The sequence below is a fragment of the Peromyscus leucopus genome, chromosome 6 (genome assembly GCF_004664715.2).
Source record: "Peromyscus leucopus breed LL Stock chromosome 6, UCI_PerLeu_2.1, whole genome shotgun sequence".
NCBI classification, from domain to species: domain Eukaryota; kingdom Metazoa; phylum Chordata; class Mammalia; order Rodentia; family Cricetidae; genus Peromyscus; species Peromyscus leucopus.
Genome location: NC_051068.1, coordinates 73,107,508 through 73,131,626, shown reverse-complemented (window position 1 = coordinate 73,131,626; position 24,119 = coordinate 73,107,508). Strand labels below are relative to the sequence as shown.

General features: G+C 40.4%; 1 protein-coding gene across 3 annotated transcripts in view; it reads left to right on the top strand.

Annotated features, from left to right (window-relative positions):
- LOC114688753 (hydroxyacid oxidase 2-like) overlaps window positions 1-22,241 on the top strand; it is a 29,485-nt gene extending 7,244 nt beyond the window's left edge. The window contains exons 1-8 of one of the 3 annotated variants that reach the window (XM_028863278.2): window positions 1,931-2,003; window positions 12,502-12,640; window positions 13,643-13,794; window positions 14,730-15,007; window positions 16,456-16,650; window positions 19,900-20,058; window positions 20,365-20,434; window positions 21,677-22,241. In XM_028863278.2, the coding sequence (XP_028719111.1) occupies window positions 12,510-12,640; window positions 13,643-13,794; window positions 14,730-15,007; window positions 16,456-16,650; window positions 19,900-20,058; window positions 20,365-20,434; window positions 21,677-21,732 (1,041 nt within the window). In that variant the 5' untranslated portion in view covers window positions 1,931-2,003; window positions 12,502-12,509 and the 3' untranslated portion in view covers window positions 21,733-22,241. Of the gene's footprint in view, window positions 1-1,930; window positions 2,004-4,787; window positions 4,813-12,501; window positions 12,641-13,642; window positions 13,795-14,729; window positions 15,008-16,455; window positions 16,651-19,899; window positions 20,059-20,364; window positions 20,435-21,676 lie in introns of those variants that run through there. The other 2 variants (XM_037206928.1, XM_037206926.1) reach the window with 2 other exon arrangements.
- The last annotated feature ends 1,878 nt before the right edge of the window (window positions 22,242-24,119 follow it).

Below are 24,119 nucleotides of genomic sequence, written 5' to 3'. Positions count from 1 at the left end.
ATGCTCAGAAGATGAGAGCACCAGCTGCTCTTCCAGAAGTCCTAAGTTCAATTCCCTGAAACCACATGGTGGCTCACAATCATCTACAATGAGATCTGGTGCCCTCTTCTGGTGTGCAGTCAGACACGCAAGCAAAACACAATGCATAATAAATAAATACATCTTTTTAAAAAAAGGATCATCTTCCCTGAGATGCTTTCTGGAACAGTGAAGTGTGGTCCAAGATGTAATGAAAGTTGTCAATCAAAATGCTACATGCAGTCCAGGTGATGTCAGAGCTAACCACTGGCATACCACAGAGCTACTTACAAAGGGCTGTAATTACTGGGGAAAAGACATTCCCAGATTAACAGCAGGCTGCTTTGTAAGCATTTTAAAGATAGTATTGCCATCTAGTGGTCAGAAAACTACCATCTCCCCTTCCAAGGAGATAAAGGAGAAAGCAGATAAAGTAGAGAAAGTTTGGGAAAGCCAGCAGGAAATTATTCTTTTCACTCACACTGTAGACACTAGAAAAGGTCAGGTCTCACTGCCATAACCATCAGAAGATCTTGATGTTTTGCTTGGCTGTGTGTGGGAACAAGGTAGGTTTAGCTTCTAACTCTGCTGATTAGTGTTTGTTTTGTCCCGTTTTTTTTCATTGCTATGACAACACAGCTGACAAAAGCGACTTGAAGAAGGGAGGATGTGTTTGGCTCATTGTTTACAGAGGTCACAGTCCATTATGGTGGCAGAGAAGGTGACTGGTCACACTGGATCCACAGTCAGGAAACCAAACGGTGAATGCTGGTGCCCCTCACTTTCTCTTTTGTTTTGTTTTTGGCTTGTTTCGTTTGGTTTTATTCTGTTTTGCATTCTTTGGTTGGAACAGAGATTCACACTGTTGTTATGCAATCCTTGACCCCACTATGTAGTTCAGGCTAGCCTTGAACATCTGACAAACTACCTGCCTTGGCCATTGGCATACCTACATTGTAAGCATGAGACACTATATTCTAGTTGTTTTCTCTTTTTTATTGAGTCTTGGGTCCACAGTCCTCTTCTGGCCAGATCTGCTCATCTCACTTAAACTTCTCTGGAAGCACCCGTATACATACACATCCAGAAAGGCATTGCCTAGTGTATCCTAAATCCCATCAAACTGATGGTCAAGATTAATCCACATACTGGTAGATGGCTTTGAGTAAGTAAATTAACCTCATCCATTGTTCTGAGAAATGGAGAACACAATGTCTAACCATGTATCTGGTGATGCAATCAAATAAAATATTTCATGGAATGTGTCTGGTATATTATAACTACTTAAAGTGTTCAGTGCTGCTGTAATACAAAAACAACTGATAACAGCTGGGGTAAAAGAAGAGAGGGAGAACCTGGGCAATCAATAAATTAGTCATCTTGAATGAACCCCACAGGACTGTTCTGCCCTGGGAATCAGTCCTTTTTTTTCCTGCTTACAGTTTCATTTCCTCTTCCAATCCATCATCCTACTTTGCTGAATCATGTCCTCAAAACTGTTAATAGTCTTCTCTCTGTCTATTATTTCAAGTGATTATCTGCTCTTCTATCTGCTTACCACCTCCCAGGCAAAGGTCTCGTTTTTCCAGTGCAGGCTTTTAAAAAGTCTCTCCCTGAAATCACTCCTATCCATCCATTAACCATCTTTATGAACTGAAAGGTGGCTTGAAAACAAATAAGCAACTACTTTATTTCAGTGTTTAATCTTAACAACAAATTTCAGGATCCTTGTAATGTTTTGTAAACAACTAGTTTGGGGAGCAAACTTTACAAAACCACTCAAGTTCATGTCAAAGCAAACTTTGATCTGGACTAGTTGCTTCGTACTTCCCTGTTTCACTAAAAAGTTAATATTCCTCCAAAAGGTTAATGTTTATCCATGAATATCCTATATACCTGTACTGGGCCGGGAGCCACTGTATCAGGCTTTGCATGGTTGCCTCTACATATCACTATTCCTGGTTATTGGAAGACTTTTGAATCAGGTTTGTTTTGGGTTATTGTCTATATGCTTGGAACCTGGGCAGAAGATGATGTAGCAAGTGTGGTCCTACCTAGGATAGGCAGTTGTGGGAGGCGTAGTGAGAGCTTGGCAAAGAGGATAACAGGCAGATAGGTGGCAGGGTCATTGAGACATTACCTGAGGAAGCTGTAGTATGAAAGAGTTGGCAGGCAGAAAAGATTCAGTCTGGTGAATTCAAACCTGGAAATGGTAGAATGTGTATGTATCCCTAGGGAAAAAATCCATCAAAATATGTTCACGTAAGAAAAGCTCTGAGAACCCACGAGGTCCTTGCACATAGATGTGCTTATTACATAGAGCATTGGCCACAGCAAAAAGAATACAGTGACAGGTCTCCTATTTCTTAGAAGCAATGTAGTTAATAATTTAAAAAACAAATGAACTTATGTCATTTATTTGGAGATACTTGATCCTTTGGAAGTAGGTATGAGTTCCCTTCAGTAGACTGGATTCTTATGATCTTGATTAGCTCCCAATTGATCTACAGATACATGTAGGAAGAACTGAAAAGAAGAGGAACCAAGACAGGATGAAATTGGCATATATAGCCAAATAGTTGAATGGAATAGATGAATCAGGAAGCAGATCAAAAGGAAAGGGGGTTTTCATGTTCTATACCCTCCCAGAGTGCAAATATCCCAAAGCCTTTACTGGGAACCACTCTGTAATTCTATATTTCACTAAGTACTTCCACTCTTGTGAGAACCCTGGGGTAGATAGTGATGTCATGATTTTTTAAACTTAGTAACTACTGGAACTTGTACAAATGATAGTGGGCATCACCTGAGGTCTGCTTTGAGAAGCAATGGAGATTTCCCCCCATATTTCCAGTAGCTTTCCCTAGGAAAGCACTCACATTAATCTCTAAATCGTCCTAGTAAACTGAATGAATACCGACCCATCTTCAACTTTGACAATAAGTGTCTTGAGACCTGAGATTGAAAAACTACAACTTTTCAATTAATCTCCAGCATTTTGGATAGCACCTAGATATCTAATTAAAGATAGTTGCTATTGCCTGAAACATCAGTGAGTTAACATAAAATGTGTATGTTCAAATAATATTTATTTGTTTATTTAAAATCATCTGACATAAAAGGTTAGCCCTTTCCAAATAGGGATTTCGAAACCCAAGCTGCCTTTATCTCACAGCTGTGGCTTTTGGAAGATGGGGCCTCTGCATGGCTGTAGCAGCAGAAAAGAAGTGTCCTAAATCTTACCAGCGAACTAGCACATGCCTTATCCATACCGAGCCTGTTGGGCAGAACTAGCCTTATAATCCCAACTATCCTAAACAACTAGGAAATGTTACTAGTCTAGGCAGCAGTAAGTGATACAGATATGCTGTATCTGTATATATAGAATGTGACACCCTGGGGATGAATGCCAGATGTAAAAACAAAAGTCACTTGTACCTCGCTCATAGTCTGAAGGTCATTTCCTGCATTGTGTTTTGACTACATGCAACAGTGTGAAGTCGGGAATGGAACAGCATCATGTTGGCAGTCAGGCTTAGATTTTGGTGCATTTGGGATTTCTAACTCCTCAGCCTATGACGAACAGAAAAGGAACCATTTGTGTAACCTCTGTCTGTTTGCACACTCTACCCTGAGTAAATAGAGGCAAGACAGTGATCTCGGGGGTCACTCATGGTGACATCTTTCCCAGTGGATTGAATTGTGAGAATTGACCAAGTCCACCCTGTGCTACACAGCTGGTGAGGTGTTTCCTCCACCCACCATTGAATGTGGCTTCAAGGGCACCAGGAGCAAACCAGTTTTTAAAATCTGCAATTGAACTCTTACATGCACTCTGTATTGTGAGCATCAAATGCTGTAACTTATGGAAGAATGTTTTGTAAGATGTTGAGATGGAGCTGGATGAGTGTTTTGTTTGGTTGGTGGTTTGGCTGCTTGCTTCTTGCTTATCTGGCAGCCTTCTACTTTGTGGTAGACTTGTGATGTTGCCAGGTCAAGTGAAATGCTGTACATGACCATGACATTTCAAATATCGAAGGTACTTGCCAACTCCTTCATTCTAGGAACCACTTTTGACAATAGATATTTTCTTCTTTTTATAGTGACTAGCAGCCAGGCATAGAAGTCAGAACAAGCTACAAGATGTGATTCTATATGAAGTCTTTTAATCTTTCCCTCACTTGTGAAATGGTGGATATTTTATTGTGGGATGACAAAAAGAATTAAAACATTAGTGGACTTAAGCCACTCATACAATGTGTTGAGTCGTGGAACACTAGACAAATGGTTGCAATGTGTTGTCATCATCATCATTATTATTGTTATTGTTGTTGTTGTTATTATAAAGGAACCATCATATTGTTCCAAACATGCATAATAAAGTTATCTCATTGCTTAACTGCATCAGGAAATCCCTCAATCTTCCAAAACACTCTATCAGTGTCTCTAACTCCTATAGAAAGCAAGCAATTATCAACACAGCTGGGCAGCAACACTCTACTGGAGTAATTCCTTTGGCACTCAGAATGTAGTTTTCCCATAGACAAAATGATATTAAAGTAGTGATTGGATTCTAAGTGACAGAAAACACTAACAAAGTTTCTGAAAATTGGCATAGTCACAATACAAAATACTACAAAGCAATGTTGTTGTGTTGGTGGTCATTATTTAACACAGCAAAGTATAAAAAATTATTTTATACATAATTTTTTTTTATTTATCATCAATGTTGTTTATGGAGAACAGCAATTTTAATTGCTGACACCATGGAGGGAAGGAGAATTTAGTAGAAAGGTAAGGAATGCCAAGATGCTTTGGAGAGTGCGTTCAAGGGCTCTGGGATGAGCGTGTCCCAGAGCTGTGATACACAAGCCCCTAGAGTAGAACAGAAGCATGAATCAGTGCCTTTCAGAGGTGCAGAGAGAGTTCAGAAGCACCCAAAGAGCACACTCTCCATGGCAGCACATGGTCACAGGATAAGAAAGGAAGTGACATTACAGGGAAGGAGTACAAGACAATGAGAAGTTGAGGGTCACTGGGGTGAAGGGGAGAATCACTGCCTTATAAAATAAATGAATGATCATCATGGCCCAAAAGGGTCCTGTGCCTTTAACATGATGTCCCAGAGATTTGACCAGAATTGTTTCCAGGCTGACTGAAGCGGCTGATCAATTCTTATAGCCTCTGACTAAATAGATGCTCTGACCAAACAGATGCTCTGATTCCCCACTCTCAAACAAATGTGACACTCTGTTCCTCACAGCACCCCTGTGCTTGACCACTCCTTCCCTGTTATAGCTCTGAGGGCAGACTTGTTACTTATCCAATTCTTCTCCTGTCAGATGCCTCTCCTGTTACGGTTGTACTGGGGCCTTCTCTGCTTAGTCTCAGGACTATTATCCCTTGTGATCTTGTTATCTGCACTGTTGGTCTAAGGGATCAAGCCCTCAGTCCTAGGCCCCTTGTGCTGAAATTACGCAGAGCCCCATAATGCTATACTCTCCGTAAATAACTCAGCCATGAATTTATTGCTGCTTTTTTTTTTTAAAGGTAATTGCTGCAGATAAGGCTTTGAAGACTATCCTGCCTTTTGCAACTTCTATCCTTGAGGTTGGAACGGAGTTTTAGTCACCCTTGGGCTCTCTAATTTCTCAAATTGTAGCCTTGATCTTATCTTTGACATTCCAGATCTTGGCCTAAATTCCAAGAGACCAGGCCAAAGGACTTTGAAGGACACATTCTTAATTACCAAAGAAGCCTTCAGTGAGGCAAACTATTCTCCCCTCCCCAGTGTCTACCAGTACCTCATGATTCTTGACTTGTTTCCCACAGAGAACCCCAGAGTTTTCCAAACAAATGCAAAATCTGGTACTCCAAAGGTTAAGTAAAAGCAACATGCAGCCCATAAAAATCTTCAAAAGAAAACAATGAGTTGTCTAAGATAATTGACTCAGCTCTGCTTATCAATCTGAACAAAACAAGGTCTTCCTCAACAGGACAGTCAGCTCCAGTTTACATCTTGTATCAGGGTTCAGAGTTTGAACAGTAGACCATGCAGCAGATACCCTGGATGTCCTTGCTCTTGGATTTTCATATCATCACTCATTTCTGAATGGTTTCTCTCCGATTTTCAACCCTGAAGGAGCTTGAAGAAGCTTGAGGAGATAAAGTTCCTGAAACAACATTTCACATGTGATCTGTGGGCAAAAGGCTTTCCTTATGTTCTGCCTGTTTTTCAGGACAGTCAGAGTCAGAAAGAATAGAAGCAAAGCTCATGAAGGAGACAGAGAGTGGGCCCTCAAGGAACCAATGGGTGACCAGAATCCTCCCTTCAGCTTCTGGTTTCAACTCTGCTGTGAAGCAGACTACAATATACAAAAACACTACATTAAGTTCTTTCTCAAATTTGGGGACATTTTAAATGACAGAGTATGATCAATCCCCTTCAACAGTAACTATTACGTTGTTCTTTTAATGAGACTAATGAACTCAGTACTCTACCGACTTTTACATATATCATAAAAAGAAAAATAGATAATTGTATCGTTAAGCTTCCAAAATTTTTTTAAATGTAATTTAACATGTAATTTAAATTACTGATCAATATTTATAGATATACTTTATACATTACATATAAATTTTATATAAAATTTCTGTTTTAACTTACTATTAAGACAACGTTGTTCTTTCCTGTTGAATTGGAGGCAAGCATCTATCTTCTGGGGCTAACAGAGATATAGTTCCGAAGTCATTGCCTGCACTACTTTACTGTGTAATCATCCACAAGTGTCCTATTTTCTGAGCCTCATTCTCTCTGAATAAAAAAGAAAAATGACTAGCCCATTAGCTTGATGTCTCTGTCTACTCAATAGAGATGTTGACAGCTACTAGCAAGTAGAAAGATTAGAAAGTGAATGAAAATGAGACAGCTTTGGTTACATTTAAGGATATTGAGACTAATGCTTTATTGTCAAAAAGCTTTCAAATTCCATAATCACAGTACTATGGACAGGTAACTCTGAGCTGTTTCTCTTGGATTATACTCCAGCTCTGTGTAGTTTCTATGCTAGACATAATCTAAAGCTTCCACATCCTAGGGACCCTGACTTTTGTCACAGAATTTCTGTTTAGCCCCGTAGGTAGGAATTATGTGGTACTTCTCTGGTGGGCTTCTCCAGACATTTTCCTGGCTCCAGTTGCCCTCAGGCCAGTTCTGCCTCATCTCTACCTAAGCCATGGTATTCAGCACCCCACATTTTCATCTACCGTTTTGGTCTTTTGCCATTCTGATAGAAGAGTGAGTTTCTGAGATGTATACCTTTCTCTCAGGGAAGAACTTAAAAGTCCTTTGGTTTCTACTTTTAGGCTCAGAGTTAATTTTTATACTGTTGTCTCCTGCACTAGGGTTGGCTAGAGCTTTAAAGATTGTATTTGCCATCCTTTCCTTCCAGAATCTTCTCATGTAAGATCCCTGAATTTTGTGAGCAATCCCATTGTCGATGGCATCTTTGCAACTATTCATCTCACTGTCCTTGCTCCTATTGGAGAAGGTACTGGTGACCCCTAAATTCTGCCTTTTTCACTCCTTCTGTGTGTTTGTATCAGGAGTACCATGTACAGTTTGCAGGGTTCAGATCATTGATGGCAATAAATGGGAACAATATGTGTTCTTGGCAAAGAAGTAGAAGGTGGTGACATTTTGGCAACGTGTCCAATCATCCAGCCAAGGAACAACCACAAAACAAATTGCTTTCACCACGTTGTCCACACCCTTGGGTAATTCAAACATCCTTGGTTTCCTGGAAACTCCCACTGATAACAATTCAGACTTGATTTTTCACAAAGTGGTAGGAATGCCAAGTGAAAGTAATGTCACTGAGTCATGAAGCTAAGTAGGCAGTTAGGAGGCAGGTCCTGGAAAGAGGCAAGGGAGATGATATGGGTACATGGAGACACCAGGGGTGCAAAGAAACTTCCATTTCATGAAGATCCCAGCCACCTGGAAGGAGATGAGAAGGCAAGAGACACTTGGAGGAGGGTTGTAATCTCTTAAATTGTGGTACAGTCTCAATCATATCTAATACAGGGTATGTAGAACATAGGAAGCAGTCATGATAGAGATTCAGAAGACCAAATAATCAGGTGTTGGGAGTGGCCGTGAGAGGATGGAGGTCTTCTGGTTTGGGGGTCAGGAGTAAATACATTCAGTTAAAGATCATCAAAATATAGATTCTGCGTCTAAACAGCTTCACATTCTGGTCCCTGTTGTACGAATCTTAAATGGTCTTTTAATAAAAACCTGGAACCAGATATTAGGGTGAATACTGAAAGATCAGAGAGACAAAAGAACAAGCCACAGCCACCTCTTACCTTTAGGACTCTTCAGCCTGAAAAAAGCCTCAGCTGATAGGCCTCTAACTGAATGGGCTTCCTCAGCCAAAAAAAGCTTCAGTTCCTGTCTCTTTATAATTAATATACCTTTCTCTGCCCAACCATCATTTTCTTTCTAGTGCTGTGATTAAAGACGTGTGCTTCCCAAATACTGGGATTAAAGGTGTGTGCCACCACTACCTGGCTCTGTTTCTTCTCTCCTAGACTGAGTCAATCTCATGTAGTCCAGGGCGTCTTTGAACTCACAGAGATCTGGGTGGATCTCTGTCTTCCAAGTGCTAGGATTAAAGATGTGTGCCACCACTGCCTGGCAGCTATGTTTAATCTAGTGGCTTGTTCTGTTCTCTGATCTTCAGGAAAATTTTATTAGGGTATACAATATATCACCACATTTCCCCTTTTTTGTCTAATAAAAGAAGGTTATAATTAATATAAGAACTATATACAATAAATATTTACAATATATATAGTCAAGAATTACATTAACAATGTCTAGTCCATTAACATTTGACACACTCAGAGAAAACACTCCATTATTTATCTTATTTTGTTGAGTCCAAAGTGTTGTGCCTAATTCATTTCTATCCTAACTTGTATTACCAACCGGGGAAACTATCATTTGACATCTTTCAAACTTATACACTTTACACTTCTTTAGTGAGTTTCTTTTCTGAATTTGTTAACAAGGAAATGTACAACTATCTAATTTTCAACTCCCTCAGAGACCCAAGAAGGAAATAATATTAATTGAGTAAGCGACTTCCAAAAAAATGTGAGAAATGACAGAAACCGATGGCTGCCTCACCCAAGGTTCTTCTGCAACATTGGGGCATCTATCTTTAGCCTATAGGCCTAGCATATCTGACAGACTCATCTGGGAAGCAGGATTTTCTAAAGGGCCTTCCTACCTTGTCTTGGTAGGTTCAGCAGTCCTTTCTTTTGTGTCCTGCTTCTCCATTTGGACAGCATACTGTCAGCAGTCGAGGCAAGGGCATTTTCTTGCCCAGTAGCTAACTTGCTACAAAGAAAGCAAACTCCATATGGGGGTTCTTTGGTGCCCATCATCTTCTCTGAAGTAGATTGGTGCTGCCAGGAGCAGACATGTGTCACTGTTTTAAAAAAAAGAATCTATGTTATTAAAACATCTTAAATGCCATATTCTGTAGATCTCTGAAGTGTTTGAAGACGACCTGTTTATCTAAAACATATCTCTGTTTGACATTAAAAATGTACCTAACCTGACAATTTCCCTTGTAATAGGTTGACTACTAATCTGCATTTCTTTATATCCTAATTAGTTGGTAATAATAACTTTCAAGGACTAGAAATTTGTCTTACATTGTTAAATGAACTGTATAGGTACAATACTTTGAACAAGATTAGAAATATATGTACAGTATTTTCTAACAAAATCAATCTCAAATTTGTATCAATATACATAGTTTGTATACAATATACTAACATCCAGTGTAAAATATTTAAAACAAGTAGCTGCTTTTTAGACATTTATTTATTTATTTTTATTTTATAATTTAATTTCATTTTACATATCAGCCACTGGATTCCCCTGTCCTCCCGCTTCCCCCCTCCACCTTCCCCCAGCCCACTCCCTATTCCCATCTTCTCCAGGGCAAAGACTCTCCTGGAAATTCAGCTCATCCTGGTAGATTCAGTCCAGGCAGGTCCAGTCCCCTCCTCCCAGGCTGAACGAAGTGTCCCAGCATAGGCCTCAGGTTCCAAACAGCCAGCTCGTGCACTAAGGACAGGTCCCGGACAAGTAGTTGCTTTTTTAAAGGTAGATTCAATAATGTACCTTTTATCTTATATCTATATTCCTGTTTTTTCTTTTCAAAGTAGATTCAATAATCTACCATTTTATTCTACATCTGTATCTTTTTTTCTTCAGACTAGATTCAATAATGTACTCTTTTATCCCATCAATTCTATATAATACATTTCTATATCATATCACCCTTTCTTCTTTTAGAAATAGATTGACTATGACCAATAACAATTTTAACCAACCCCTAAAAAAAGACAAACATCCATAATCCATTTTTTTTGGGAATGTGGACATAGTTTTTTAGGCTACTTCCTGCTGATTGGGAGTGCTGGTAGTCTTATGGGGCACAAAGAAAATTTAGGATTATGGTCAAATCCTGACTGGAGTAGTCTGTGAGTCTGTATCCTCTTAGCTAGTCATCTCGATATTGTCCTGAGCAGTTTGTAGTCCAAAGCTCATCTTTAGGTGGTGTTTGTCAACTTAATGGTATTATCATAGTCCTGATGGAATCATTGTTGTGGGGCCTCATCATCTTTTTGGAGACTTCAAAGTTGCTGTTAGGCATGGTCATGATTCCCTGCAGAAAACTGATAGAGACTCAAACCTAAAATCATGTATAGGAAACTAGATAAAGCCTTTTTTCTGAATTAGTTAGTACTTTATATGACCATTAATATCATGATAAAAGTTTAATATATATACATATCTAATAAATTTTGATATAAAATACTTACCTTAAGAAAAGTTTTAAAGAGTCAAAATAAAAACAAAGGATCATGAGATTAATAGAATAGTCCCTTAATTTTGGTTTTTCTTCTGTCCCATATCAGGTGGCTCTTCTGACATGATACAGAGATTTTTGCATTTTCTTTTAACAAGCACACTTGGATTTAAATAAAGAAAAAGCCACACTCTAATTCCAAAGCTTTAATTTTTAATTGAACTGGGACTACATAAAGACCATTTGTGTTATAAGTCTGTAGAGAACATTTAGGAAGACTTATGAAATTTTATCCTGTTAGATATATGATATACCAATAGGCCAATTTACTTTTTTCCTTGGGACATTTCTTTTTTTCTGGATGATTTGTCCTTTTTCTTCAGATGTCTCATTTGTCCAGTGGTCTTCAGATTCCTTAACTTTTACTCTCCTGAAAGACAAAAACAAAACCCTTCCCCAACCTTAACTTTGGGGAGGTTCTCTTTTGGCAAGTTATATCTGATCAAATGAACAGCATTTGTTAGTGGCATAAATTAATTTAAATTGGATGGTCATGCTGGTTGATGAACTATCACCTCTTCTAATTAAGAGGTCTCTCTTGTTCAAATCGAACCTTTATCAATTATGATGGTATCCACAACTTTTCTTCTTCTGTGGAAACAAAAGGAAAACCTCATCTCCCACGTAACACACATGCTGGTTTCCATTCTGAGGTCAGCACATCTTTAAAGTACACAGGGTGATTTAATTCTGTATTTTTTCCCTATTATCCAATGTCTCTCTGCAGCTGTTTTTCCTTTCTTATTATCCATGAGAAAATTTTAAAGTTAATAAAGCATTATGCAATATGTTTCTGGGGGTGTATTTTAACCCCTTTTTATTTGTTTAGCATATCCTTTAGAGTTTGATTTGATTTTTCTATGACTGCTTGGCCTGTAGGATTATGTGGTATATCTGTAATATGCTTTATTCTGTAATAAGCAAAAAACTGTTTCATTTTACCAGAGCATTGTCAGTTTTAATTTGTATAGGTATACCCATGATGGCCATAACTTCTAGCAAATGTGTGATTACAGAATCTGCCTTTTCGGAAATCAGAGCAGTTGCCCATTGAAATTTTGAATAGGTGTCAACGGTGTGGTGTAAATATTTCAGTTTCTCAAGTTCTGCAAAATGAAACACATCCATCTGCCAGATTTCATTCCTTTCAGTACCCTTTAGGTTACATCCTGCTGGTAGTGGAGTTTGTATAAAGAACAAGTAGGATGTTTCCTTATAATTTCCTTGGCTTGTTGCCAGGTTATGAAAAAATCCTTTTTTAAACCCTTAGTATTGACATGATTTTTTTAATGAAATTCTGAGACCTCCAGCACATTTCCTATAAATAGTTTATCAATCTCATCATTACCTTGTGCTAGAGGTCCTGGCAGACCCGTGTGGGATCAGATGTGAATTATATATAAGGGATGATTCCTATTCCTGATTATTTCTTGTAACTAAATTAATAACAAAGTATCAAGTCAGAGGTTAGCCTCTTTTTATGTCCAAAGTATTCTCATTGGGTTGGTTTGGGTTTTGTATTTTGAAGGTCCAGAAATGTCCTTGGTGTGTGTGGCAGACTTTAAGGCACATGCACAAGAGCTGCTATCTAAGTCATCGTGGGACATTATTGAAGGAGAAGCTGATGAGGGCATCACATACAAGGAAAACATCGCAGCATTTAAAAGGTCTTCTCTTTATCCTTTGCATTGTTACTCTAATGTGCATTGCTTGAGAATCCATAGACGGGGACAGTTGTAGTGTCTGTCTTTATCCAACACAACATATACAGGAAAGGGGCTGGCTTCTGTGCTGGTTTATCATGGTGTGGGGGACGAGGCATAGGGAGCTGGGGAGAAGTTTTGTAGAGAGAATCTTCTTAGATCTAGGGGAAGTGGGTTATCAGTTCTCTGCATGCTGGCAACTTTGTAAGCAAGTGAGGATGGAACAGGACCAGCCGGGGTGTCTGACAGAGAATCCTGGATGTAGATCTGGAGCTCTTGGGCTCCTAAAACCTCAGCCTTGGAGGAGAAAAATGTGATGGAGGAGAAAGGACTCAAGTCTCGAGAAAATAAGATCCAAGGGTGTTTAGGGTGAGAGTTGGACTTGAACACTAAGGGCTGGAGCTTATGTCGACCAACAACAGCTATAGCCCAGCTTCTATCTGTCATCGAATAATGTTTTTGATGTCATTTGTGGACTCCCCTACTTTCCCTACAGCAGTGTATAAGTCAAATGAATCAATCTTCTGGGGTAGTCAGGGGAGGAGTTGGGGGCATGATTGTTTTCTTAGGATTTGTGTCCTTTTAATTGCCTTGTCTTTCTTTCTGGGGACACCTAAAATTCCTTTCTTCCTTTTCTTTCCCTGTCTAGTCGTTGCTGATAAAGACTAAATTAAGCATCTAAAACACTGAGTGGCAAGCCACAGGAGCAGTGCTCTGACAGAGAAACACAGAGCCTGGGGGGACTCTGGTTCACCAACAGCTCAGGAGTTGCTGGGTTCATGTGGGGAAATGGTTTCCTGGCAATGAGCCTCCCCCTGAGCCTACACTGCTTACTCAAGGTCAACTGACTAATCCCAGCAAGGGCTCAGAGATCTAAGTCTGCTCACACCCTCATTGGGAACCAGGGTCCCAGCTGCAGAAAGCATCATCATGCTAGAGAATAATCCACCTTATTGTCTAGTGCAGAATCCGACTCCGCCCCAGATACCTGAGAGATGTGTCAGAGGTGGACACCAGAACCACAATCCAAGGGCAGGAGATCTCAGCCCCCATTTGCATCGCACCCACGGCTTTTCACTCTATTGCCTGGCCAGATGGAGAAAGGAGCACAGCCAGAGGTATGAATCATGCCTTTCCAGAAGGCCAGAAGAGAGTAAGAGGCCTCACCATGAGAAGGGACAGCGAGCATCAAGGCTTCTTACAGAAAGGCCTTAGTGGACATCAATCCTGTTGGAATTAAGAATGATGTCAAAGCTGGGCAGTGCCTTTAATCCCATCACTTGGGAGGCAGAGGCAGGAGGATCTCTGTGAGTTCAAGGCCAGCCTGGTCTACAAAGCTAGTTCTAGGATGGTAAAGGATACACAAAGAAGCTGTGTCTTGCAAAAAAAAAAATAATAATAAAGGGATTGCTTAACCATTGTTTGCATAGCATTAGATGTAGACTGTAAAAATACATGCATTGGCATTAATTTTTGATTAGGCCACATTCTCTGGCCACTAATGTAGCTCCATAGTGAGATTAACATGCTGGGGAGACACTGAAATGATGAAGGCAGAAAATGAAAAATAATAATTTTAGAGCCATGACACATAGTAGTTTCTTTTCCACTTGATAAATAGAGGAACTAATAAAGCCACATAGGGAAGGAGGAGTGGGACTCAGTCTTCTTATGTTATGTTCATCTTCCACTACAAAGCTCATTATTTTGCAGCGGAACATCTCCTGTCTCTAAATCCCCGCTCTTCCACCAAGGAATTCATAGGGGGTTTGTTTTCCTGTCTGAAGGGTATAACACACCCAATGGCATCTCTGGGGATTCAGTAACATCTCTTGTTAGAAAATCTTCATCATCAAAACCAAGGTTTACAGAGCAGCTTACACACAGAAGAGAACACAAGCACTAGGACTCTCTATTGAACCAAACAATCTCACCCTGTCCTGTGGGGAAGTAGAATGAACTTGGGCTTTCTCTACACTCACTGGGCAACCTGGTCAGAGGCTACTTCAAAAAACTCTGCATTCCAAACTGGCTCACACCTGCTGCTTTGCAGCTGCTCAGGAAGCCGATGTCTGCTACATTACCAGCATTTATGCCAGCTGTACCCTGGAAGACATTGTTGCTGCTGCCCCCAGAGGCTTGCGATGGTTCCAACTCTGTGTGCAATCAGATTGGGAGCTCAACAGGAAGCTGATTCAGAGAGTAGAAGCCTTGGGTTTCAAAGCTTTGGTGATCACTGTAGATGCACCAATAGTTGGCAAAAGGAGACGCATTTTAAGAAACCAACTGAATTTAGAGGCAATGCTGAAGGACCTCCGTCCACCTGAAGAGGTGAGAAAGATATCAGACTCAAAGGGCATTACTTATAAGAAGAGTTTAGAGTGAGGAGAGACTATTATTGTGCCTCCCTCTTTCCTTCTCCTTCCCTCCTTCATTCATCACCCATCTCTCCCTCCCTCCCTCCCCTCCCTCCCTCCCTCCCTCCCTCCCTTCCTTCCTTCCTTCCTCTCTCATGCCTTCTTTCCCCCTACCTGCCTTGTTGTGGCAGACACTAGAGTAATAGCATTTAAAGTGGCTGGCCTGGTTTCAGCTGCCCAGTTCTTCCAGGCAGAACTTAAGACCAAATGCTCCCATCTCTGAAGCTGCTCTGCCTGTCATCAGAGATGCTCAACCAAGGTTGATGTTGGGAGACAGGAGAGCATTAGAGAGGAGCTGTGCAGGAACTGGAGAGTAAACTATTCATCTAATAATTTTCATTTCATGATGGATTCAGGAAGTGATTATTTTGCATGGAATAGATAGACAAACTGACTCTCAGAAGAGGACACTCACAGCACAGGTGTATAGCTAGCTAGTCCAGCCAGCTGGGGCCCCAATCTGCTGCCTTGAAAACTTAAAAACTCCTCCAGAAACATCAAGGCTCCACAGCACATCTTTTGGAAACCATTCAATTAAGGGACTACAAAGGACACTTCCTTCATTAAATTCTAAGTATGGAAAGAGATGTCATGCCCTTGAGAGTGAAAATCATGGTTATAGTGACATTGGCCTTTTCAGCCCATGGGCAGCTATGATTTTTCTGGGTGTTCTCGAACCAGGAGACATATCAAAATTTAAGGAAATCTGCTGCATATGGTGAGGCAGGGCTTTTTTTTAAGGTTCTTATTGCTTTGGTTTTATTAGTCCATGCATAGCTCAACCATAAAATGTCAAAGTGGCTGGACAGTGATGGCCCATGCCTTTAATCCCCAGCACTCTAGAGGCAGAAGCCTGCCTCAAACTATTCAGAGATCTAAGTCTGCTCAGACCCTCATTGGACCCAGGGTCCCAGCCTGGTCTACAAAGAAAGTTCCAGGACAGCCAGAGCTGTTACATGAGGAAGAAGAAGGAGAGAGAGAGAGAGAGAGAGAGAGAGAGAGAGAGAGAGAGAAGAAAGAAGAAAGAAAATGTCAAACTGACTCATAACTATTTTTCTTCCTCATCTCACATACTGAATTCTGAAGCCCTTTAAAACATAGATTTGTCTTATCTGTCATTTTGTCTCCAAATCCTAGAGTAATTATCAATCAAAGACATTGATTAATGGTCAATGAAAAAGTCATTGAAGTAGAAATTCTTTATAAAGCTTTTGTGAGAGGAAGGAGTTAGAACCAGTGTTGGGTAGTGTTGCTCAGTTTTCATAGCTTATAAATATGAGTGCTTCAAGTTTGTGTCATCTTTTGAGTAAATCAAGTGATGTGAGAATTTGGGACTAACATTCACCTTCTCATTCCCTACAGAGAAATTCCACACATTTGCCAAGTACAACTTTCTGCTGGAACGATCTCTCCTTGCTTCAGAGTATGACTCAGTTGCCCATTATCCTCAAAGGGATTTTGACGAAAGAGGATGCAGAATTAGCAGTGAAACACAATGTCCAAGGCATCCTTGTTTCCAACCATGGTGGTAGGCAGCTTGATGAGGTTCCTGCTTCAGTAAGTAGGATTACTACAGAGGGATGTTTCTAAATGCTCTATGGATGTCTACACCAAAGCCCTCTCCTAAATCTGGTACACATTGTCCTCTCACTTATCATGGGTATTACCTATTGATTTTAAGGAAGGTTAATTACTAAAAATACATTATACACCTGACTATTTTTTGAACTGTATGTGTAACATATCTAAACCCTGTGAGACTGCTGAAAAACAGATACATCCTTATTGTACAGTTAGAATACTGGAGTCTAGAGACATCAACTAATGTGTACAAGTTCACAACAGATAATGAGGTATACTAAGGCATTCAAAGGCATTGAGGACCCTGTCTTCAGTCAGCAGTGACCAGATTAAAGCTGATGTGTCTTCATGGATTTTTAGAAACCAAGATATTCTATCTGACACAATGCAGGGAGGAACAGCACCTCATGTGGACACATAAGTGTTTTTTAAAATGGATCTGAAATACTCTGATTCACTAGTGCATAGAACACTGATGAATCATTTAAAAGAGCTACACTAGCTCACACTAGCTCACAAACGTGTGTCCATTCTGCACATTTTTTTTTGTGAGAAAGAAAATGAGCAAAGGGAAGTAGGAAAAATCTTTAAATGGGAATTGGTTGTTAATTTGTCTTCATAGATGTGTTTATGCTATATTTTCCCAAAAAGCTATTCTATTTTAACAAACAGAAGTGAACCTTTTCCTCCTTAGTTCCTTTTGCCTCATATGCAAAATATGCAAAAATATGCAATCATTAATATGTTTCACAGTTTCCTTCTTTTCAGTTACCCAATGTATTAGGCACATACTTTCATCATTTATAAGTCTCTCTTCTTTTTAATGATGTGTCATGAATGGGCAAGTTATATAATCAATCCCGTATTGTTGAACATCTGCATTGATTCTGGTATTTCCCTACTTTGTGTCTTTTTGTTTGGTTTATTTGTTATTTTAGACAAGGTCACACCATGTAGCCCATCCTAGCTTTGGATCCTCAGTCTTCCCATCTCTGATCCCCGAGAGTGGCAATTACAGGTGTGCGCCACTATATCTGACTTATTTTTTTTTAAACTATTTTAAACAATGTATCAGTGACCATCTGCAAAACTAAAACATGCGTCTTTGATTAATTCTTTAAAAGACGTATTCCAAGAAGCAGAAATTCCCAAGCTGCTCTAGCTGTGTTCTGAGGCTGTGGAGCTGAGTGATTTCAGGCACCTGCCACTCTTTCTCTACCAGGCCCTCGCTGGTGAGAACAGTGGAATGGCAGGCCTGTGTGGAGAAGAGGCTCGCTGGGCTGAGTCTCTCAGGGAAAGCTGGCTTGAGAGGGAGAGTCATGGGTGCCTCTCAACACACAAGAGAACATGGACGGGAAAGGGGCCCTGGCTTTTCAGGGATCTGGCGAACAAATCTGGCTCACTGTCTGAGTTACTAGGACTTCATTGTTAATAATGGCTTTTGTATCTGCTTTTTTCCATTTCTTCTTATATATTTACTTTCAATGAGCAAAAAGTTTGATGCAACTAAAAAACAAAACCTCAGTGGAGATTGTCTCAAGATAACACTCCTCTCTCTGAGCAGTGACTCAAACCAGAGTGTTGAACCAACAAGGAAACCAGGTTAAGGACCAGAATGCAGCTTTGGACTTTAACCTTACCAACAATTCTGTCTCATCGTTAAGCCTGAACAAGGCCCCTCATAATTGCATCTGCAAAAGAAAATCCTTAACAGGGATGAGTAAGCCTGTTCTGTGAGTTTCCATAGAAAACAGTCTTTGTGCTTCCTCTTGGGATCAAGAGACTGCATTTTCAGAGAACTTCAGTAAATGTCCTGTTCTGACTCATTAAAAATGGGCCATTCTGCACCATAGGCTGAAATCAATTTCTACTTTCATTATTTCATGTATTTGCTTTTTAATTTAGTTTTTACATTTATTTATTTATTTATTTAATTTATTTATTTGGTGTCCTATTTTTGGTTCTTCTGAGAGTCTTATGTAGCCCAGGCTGACCCTGAACTCCTGGATTTCCTCACCTCTGCTTTCCAAGTGCTGGGTTTATAGACACTACCACTCTTGGCTTCTGCATTCTATTTCTAAATTATGATCAACTGCAGTACTGAGTATGACTAGAGGAGTTTTTATAAATACACTCATTTCCTTTTTCACAGTATGATAAAAATATTCCAAATAATACTGGGACATGAGTTTTTCTCCAGTTATTATATAAATCCGAAATACATCCAGTACTCCATACATACATCAAAGGACAAAGTTATTTCCTCCTTGTTTTTAAAAATGATTACTCTGCTCAGACTCAGGCAGCTTTCTGATGGGTTCCTTCCACAGTGTCAGGGCCTGGGGCCTCTGTTTCAATGCCTCTCCTTGGCTTCCTTCAGAGGAACACAAATAGTAACCAAAGGAGCCCAGAACTGCCTCTTCAAGGACCCTCATCCCACACCTCAGGAGGGGCCTGCTGTCCTCCTCCTTGTCGACTTGGAGGAGCCAGGCACCTGCAGGTGCCGGATGGGGATGAGGGTAGGTAAGACCACTTAGCGTCTATGTCTGGAACTGAGAGAAACCAGGACAAAGTGACCCTGTTTTCCTTTGTCTTCCAGAGGTATACCTTTGTCCTTTGCGTTGTTGCTGCTACACTCCTGTTTTTACATCTCAGATGAGGACACTGGGGACGAGTTACCCACTCATGAAGACTTAAGAAATGATGCTGCAGTTCCCACAAACAGGCTGATGTTTAGACACTCAGGCCACGACTGGTCATATTTATTCTTCTAGAAAAGACTTAGTCCCCAAGCAGTGGGGACATCTCTCGCTATGACATCTCAGAAACAGAGATGAGAGAAGGATAATGAAAGACAGCAGCTTCTGTAGTGCCAAAGTGAGCACTGTGAATGGGAAGATGTCCCCTGAATATGAAAGCAGGAGCCAAGCATATCCAACATGGAGGGGATCTTCTAAAAAAGGCAGAGGCTAGACTGGAGGTGAAAGGGAAAGTAGCTGGAGGGACAGTGAGTGAGAGTCTCATCTGGTCCTCAGGAATCTCCAGGCCTCAGGGGAAGGATGCTGAGTTATCACACCTGCAAGCACAGCTGGAGAAAATCTTGTGACAGGCTTAGCCTTTGCTTGCATTTCCCGGCCCTGTTCTACTTTGAGAGGACATTCATCTCCTGAGCCCGTGAGAAACGAAACAGAAATACCTGAATCTAGGTGTGCATTTCTCTTTCAGATTGATGCTCTGACCGAAGTGGTGGCCGCTGTCAAAGGGAAAGTTGAAGTCTACATGGATGGTGGGGTTCGAACTGGCAATGATGTGCTGAAGGCCCTGGCCCTTGGGGCTAAGTGTGTTTTCCTTGGGAGACCGGTCCTCTGGGGCCTTGCCTACAAGGTAGGGTTACTAGCATCAGAGTCTGGACTTGGCATTCATTCCCATGGTTTTTTGTAATCCAACTTGCAATGAAGACATTTCCTAAAGTTCTTGCAAAACAGTTTCAGGTCACCTCACCTTCAGGCCTCTGCTGTGTTCCACAGCCCTCCCTTTTAACTCCCCCCCCTTTTTTTTTTAGTTTTTACATAATTCTGCTTTCACCCATTCTATCTTCCCTGAAACAGTTCTGACTGTGCACACAGCTTTTACCCAACCCATGGTCAGAATGTTCTCTCAAAGCTCTGTCTCCCCTTTCCTACTCTTCAGGGTGAACACGGTGTTAAGGAAGTTTTAGATATTTTAAAAACAGAGCTCCACACGTCTATGGCCCTTTCAGGTACGTATTCTGTTCTTTCCCCCATTCAGAGCTTCAGGTGGCTAGTCTACAGACAGAAGCTAAAATCCTTTACCCTGGTTAACCCTGCCTTGTCTTGGTAGTTGTTCTGAAGACAGAACAGGGTAGAAATGTTCCACAAAGAGATTGAGGAGTGCTCTCTGACAGTGGACACCCTGTGCTGTTCTCAGACTCACTGTCAGTGCGAAGTTAGTTCCCTCTGGGGCTGCCTAAGGCTCCCACCCCTGGAGTGAAATTCAGCCATTTCCTGCTTCTTTTTTTTAGGAAAAGAATCTCTTGGTGGGTACATTTTTGTGATGCATGTGTGTGGAGGTGAAGGTGGCTACATCAAGTTCAATACCACACAGCCTCTTAATAAATTCTTTCAGCCCTTTCATCACCAGGCCTTCTCACTCTCCTGTCTCACACCTCTCCAAGCCACCATGCTAGCTCTGATTTCTTTCTTTCTTTCTTTTTAGTCCATACGTGGAAATTTAGCTCTAAACTCATACTACATGCCAGTTAAGATCTTCTGATAATGAATGATCTTTCCTCGTCAGAAAGTTCCCTAGAAGGCTTTTGGTGTATGGGTACTTATCTTATCTGGTACAGTATCCCTGAGTTTATTCTTCCTCACAGACTAGCATATACCGCCTATGTATACCCACCTTATCAGAACTGAGCTAACGACCAAAGACTTTTAGTGTATGCTGTTAGGTTTTTGGTGCTAAAATTGTTTGTGTGTGTGTGTGTGTGTGTGTGTGTATGTGTGTGTGTGTGTGTGTGTGTGTGTTCTTACATTTTAATGTGGCTATGTGTAAACTGTGAGCAACTATGAGATTATTGATTCCCACTGCAACCAGAATTAAATATCCATTCAATATGAATAATGCTTTATCAAGGTAAGCACAAAGATCAAAGATTAAAAGCTTGCTCCTGTCACATCATCCCATGCCTATGGAGAAAGAAATAACCTCTGAGATAGAGAGAGGAACACACACACACACACACACACACACACACACACACACACACAGGGTGGGTGGTGGGAATGACAGAGACAGAGACAGAGAGGATGTGCAAGAGCAGGCATGGAGGTTAAAGGACAATTCTTGAGAGTTGCTTCTTTCCATCCATTTTGTGGGACTCAAACCCAGGTCATCAGATCTGGATCCAGAGACCTCTCTTCCTGGTAAGCCCTTTCAACTGCCTAGAAGCAAGCTCATAATTACGTGGTTCTTTCAGGCTGCCGATCAGTTGCTGAGATCAGTCCAGACCTGATTCAGTTCCCCAGATTATAAAGATCTACTGAGATTGCCTGCAAGGGGAAGATATGTCTTCAACACGGTGTGTGATGCTATTGTTCTTGTGCCCTATCCTATCAAATAGTTTGAGTCCTGCACCCTCAAAAACAGAGAGAAATGGAGAAAAGACAACTAACAGCTCCCACCATGGTATGTTTTTTGAAGGAATAACATCTAATGTTCTACAGAATAATTGTAGTTGATACAATTAATTGACTATGTCAAATAGCCATGTTCCAGCAAGAAAGGAAATAGTTATGTCTCATGTGACATACCAGTTAGCTTCATTGGATTATTATGTGCATTGTAAATTATTGAAATGCTTTACTATACCATAAATGTGTGCAAATACTATGTATAAATTGAAATAACAATATATGTTCAAAAAGAAATTGGACAGGCTCTCCTTGATGCAGTTTTGCTCATTCCATCCTGTAAGTCATTTTGGGAATTTTTAAATTTTAATCCATATAGTCAAAGTCTGAAACATAAAACAGCAGAGATCAGATGAATGTTTGAATTATTCAAGGTTCTGACACAGAATATTACAGAAATTTTATGATCTATTGCCTAATGTCCATTCTAGATTGTAACTGGCCTCCAAAAAAAGAAATAGCAAAAGGAAGATTTTGAAACTCATTTTCAGGACTCTATGACTAGATTAAAATGAATGATTCCAGTCTTTCACCAATATGTGAAAAAGAAGATATCATTATTCTGGTATTTGGTTTTGTCAAAAAATGTACACCTTTTCAATACAGTTTATAGAGTTAAAAATATAGTCTGAGAAAATTTCTGCTACCCAAAAGTCTCCAAGAACACGGTCTCATGCATAATAAACCAGCCTCACTCATTTCCTGGAGACATGACCACATCTAGACGGACTTTGCTCTTGTTTAACATGTTTTACAGCCCTTGACTCCTTTAATCATTCTTTAGACCAGTGTTTCTATATCACGGAATTCTGTGTCAGGCACCAGGTACTTCTATATCCCTCCATTTATACACCAATACCTTTAGTTCCACCATTCTCATCACATTAGAAACAAAATAAGAATGCCTCAGTACTGATTGGCCTCAGTGATGGTCATAGTTAGCTTCAGCTGTCAACCTGATATAGACCTAGAGTTTGGAACCCCAACTGAAGGACTCATTCAATCAGATTAGCCTGTGGCCATGTCTTGGAAGGATTTTATTAATCACTAACTAGTAGAGGGCCTGGTCTACAGTGTGCAATGTAATCCCTGGGCAGATGGGTCTTGGCTGTATTTAAAGAGCTAGCTGAGCAAGCCAGAGAGCCAAGTTCACCTTGCCCCTCTAGGCGATTCATAACTTAACTTGTCCATGCTCCCCTGCTGATTGATGGCTATGCTGGGAAATTTCTACCAGCTTCCTTGGTGGTAGCCATACTTACTGTAATAACTTCAGATGACACAACAGAGATCATTTCTTCCATCTCACACTTAGCTGGAGGCTTGATTGAGTTGTAGATTTGTTTGTTTCAAGAGTGAAACAAGGCCAGGCATAGTGGTGCACGTCTTTAATCCTAGTCCGTGGGAGACAGAGGCAGGCAGATGTCTGTGAGTTCAAACCCAGTTTGGTCTACACAGAGAAACTATGTCTTGAAAACAAACAAACAAACAAACAATGCCCCCCCAAAAGAACAACAAGAACAGAAAAATCCAGGGGAATATAATTTGACTAGCAGATAGAGGCATCATTTTGTCTAAAAATGTTAAGTGTTCCTTGAATACATCCACTTCAGTGATAGCCCTGCCTTTTCAGATTCCTGGATTTAAAATAACAATTAAACTACGTTTCTTCTAGGCACCAACAGATAGTTGAAAATTCTAAAGGAAGAAACCACGGCTATTACATACGGAGAGTGCCAAATGAGTGTTCCCCATTGCTCAGGAGCATGAGCATAAGATTACACACTGATTCACAGGGTAATAATTTCATTTGAGAAAGATACAGGCTACCACACTAACTAAGCAAATTCAGAGTATCAGAGTCCTTTAATTTTGACCAGTGACCAAGAGCAGGCTCCTGTCTCTCTTGGCATTGAATCTCAGGAGCACAGTATCTTTCAAAGCAAATGCCACAATTACATCAACACCAGGTAAGGGTCAGAGTAAGCTTGCAACATCTTTTTAGTCAAAACATGATAGTTATTTCAAGCATAACATGAAAAATTATTTTCTACTTAAACCTGTTTTGATTATTTTAAACATTAATTACTTTGTTTTGACTCATTCATCTGGACCATGGTTATCGTCACAGAAATCTCAAATGCATTGACAAGGCAGACATGACTTGTAGGGCAGAGGGCTGAGAAGTATCTAAGCAGATATACAGTGAAGTCAGGAGAAGACGGAATCACT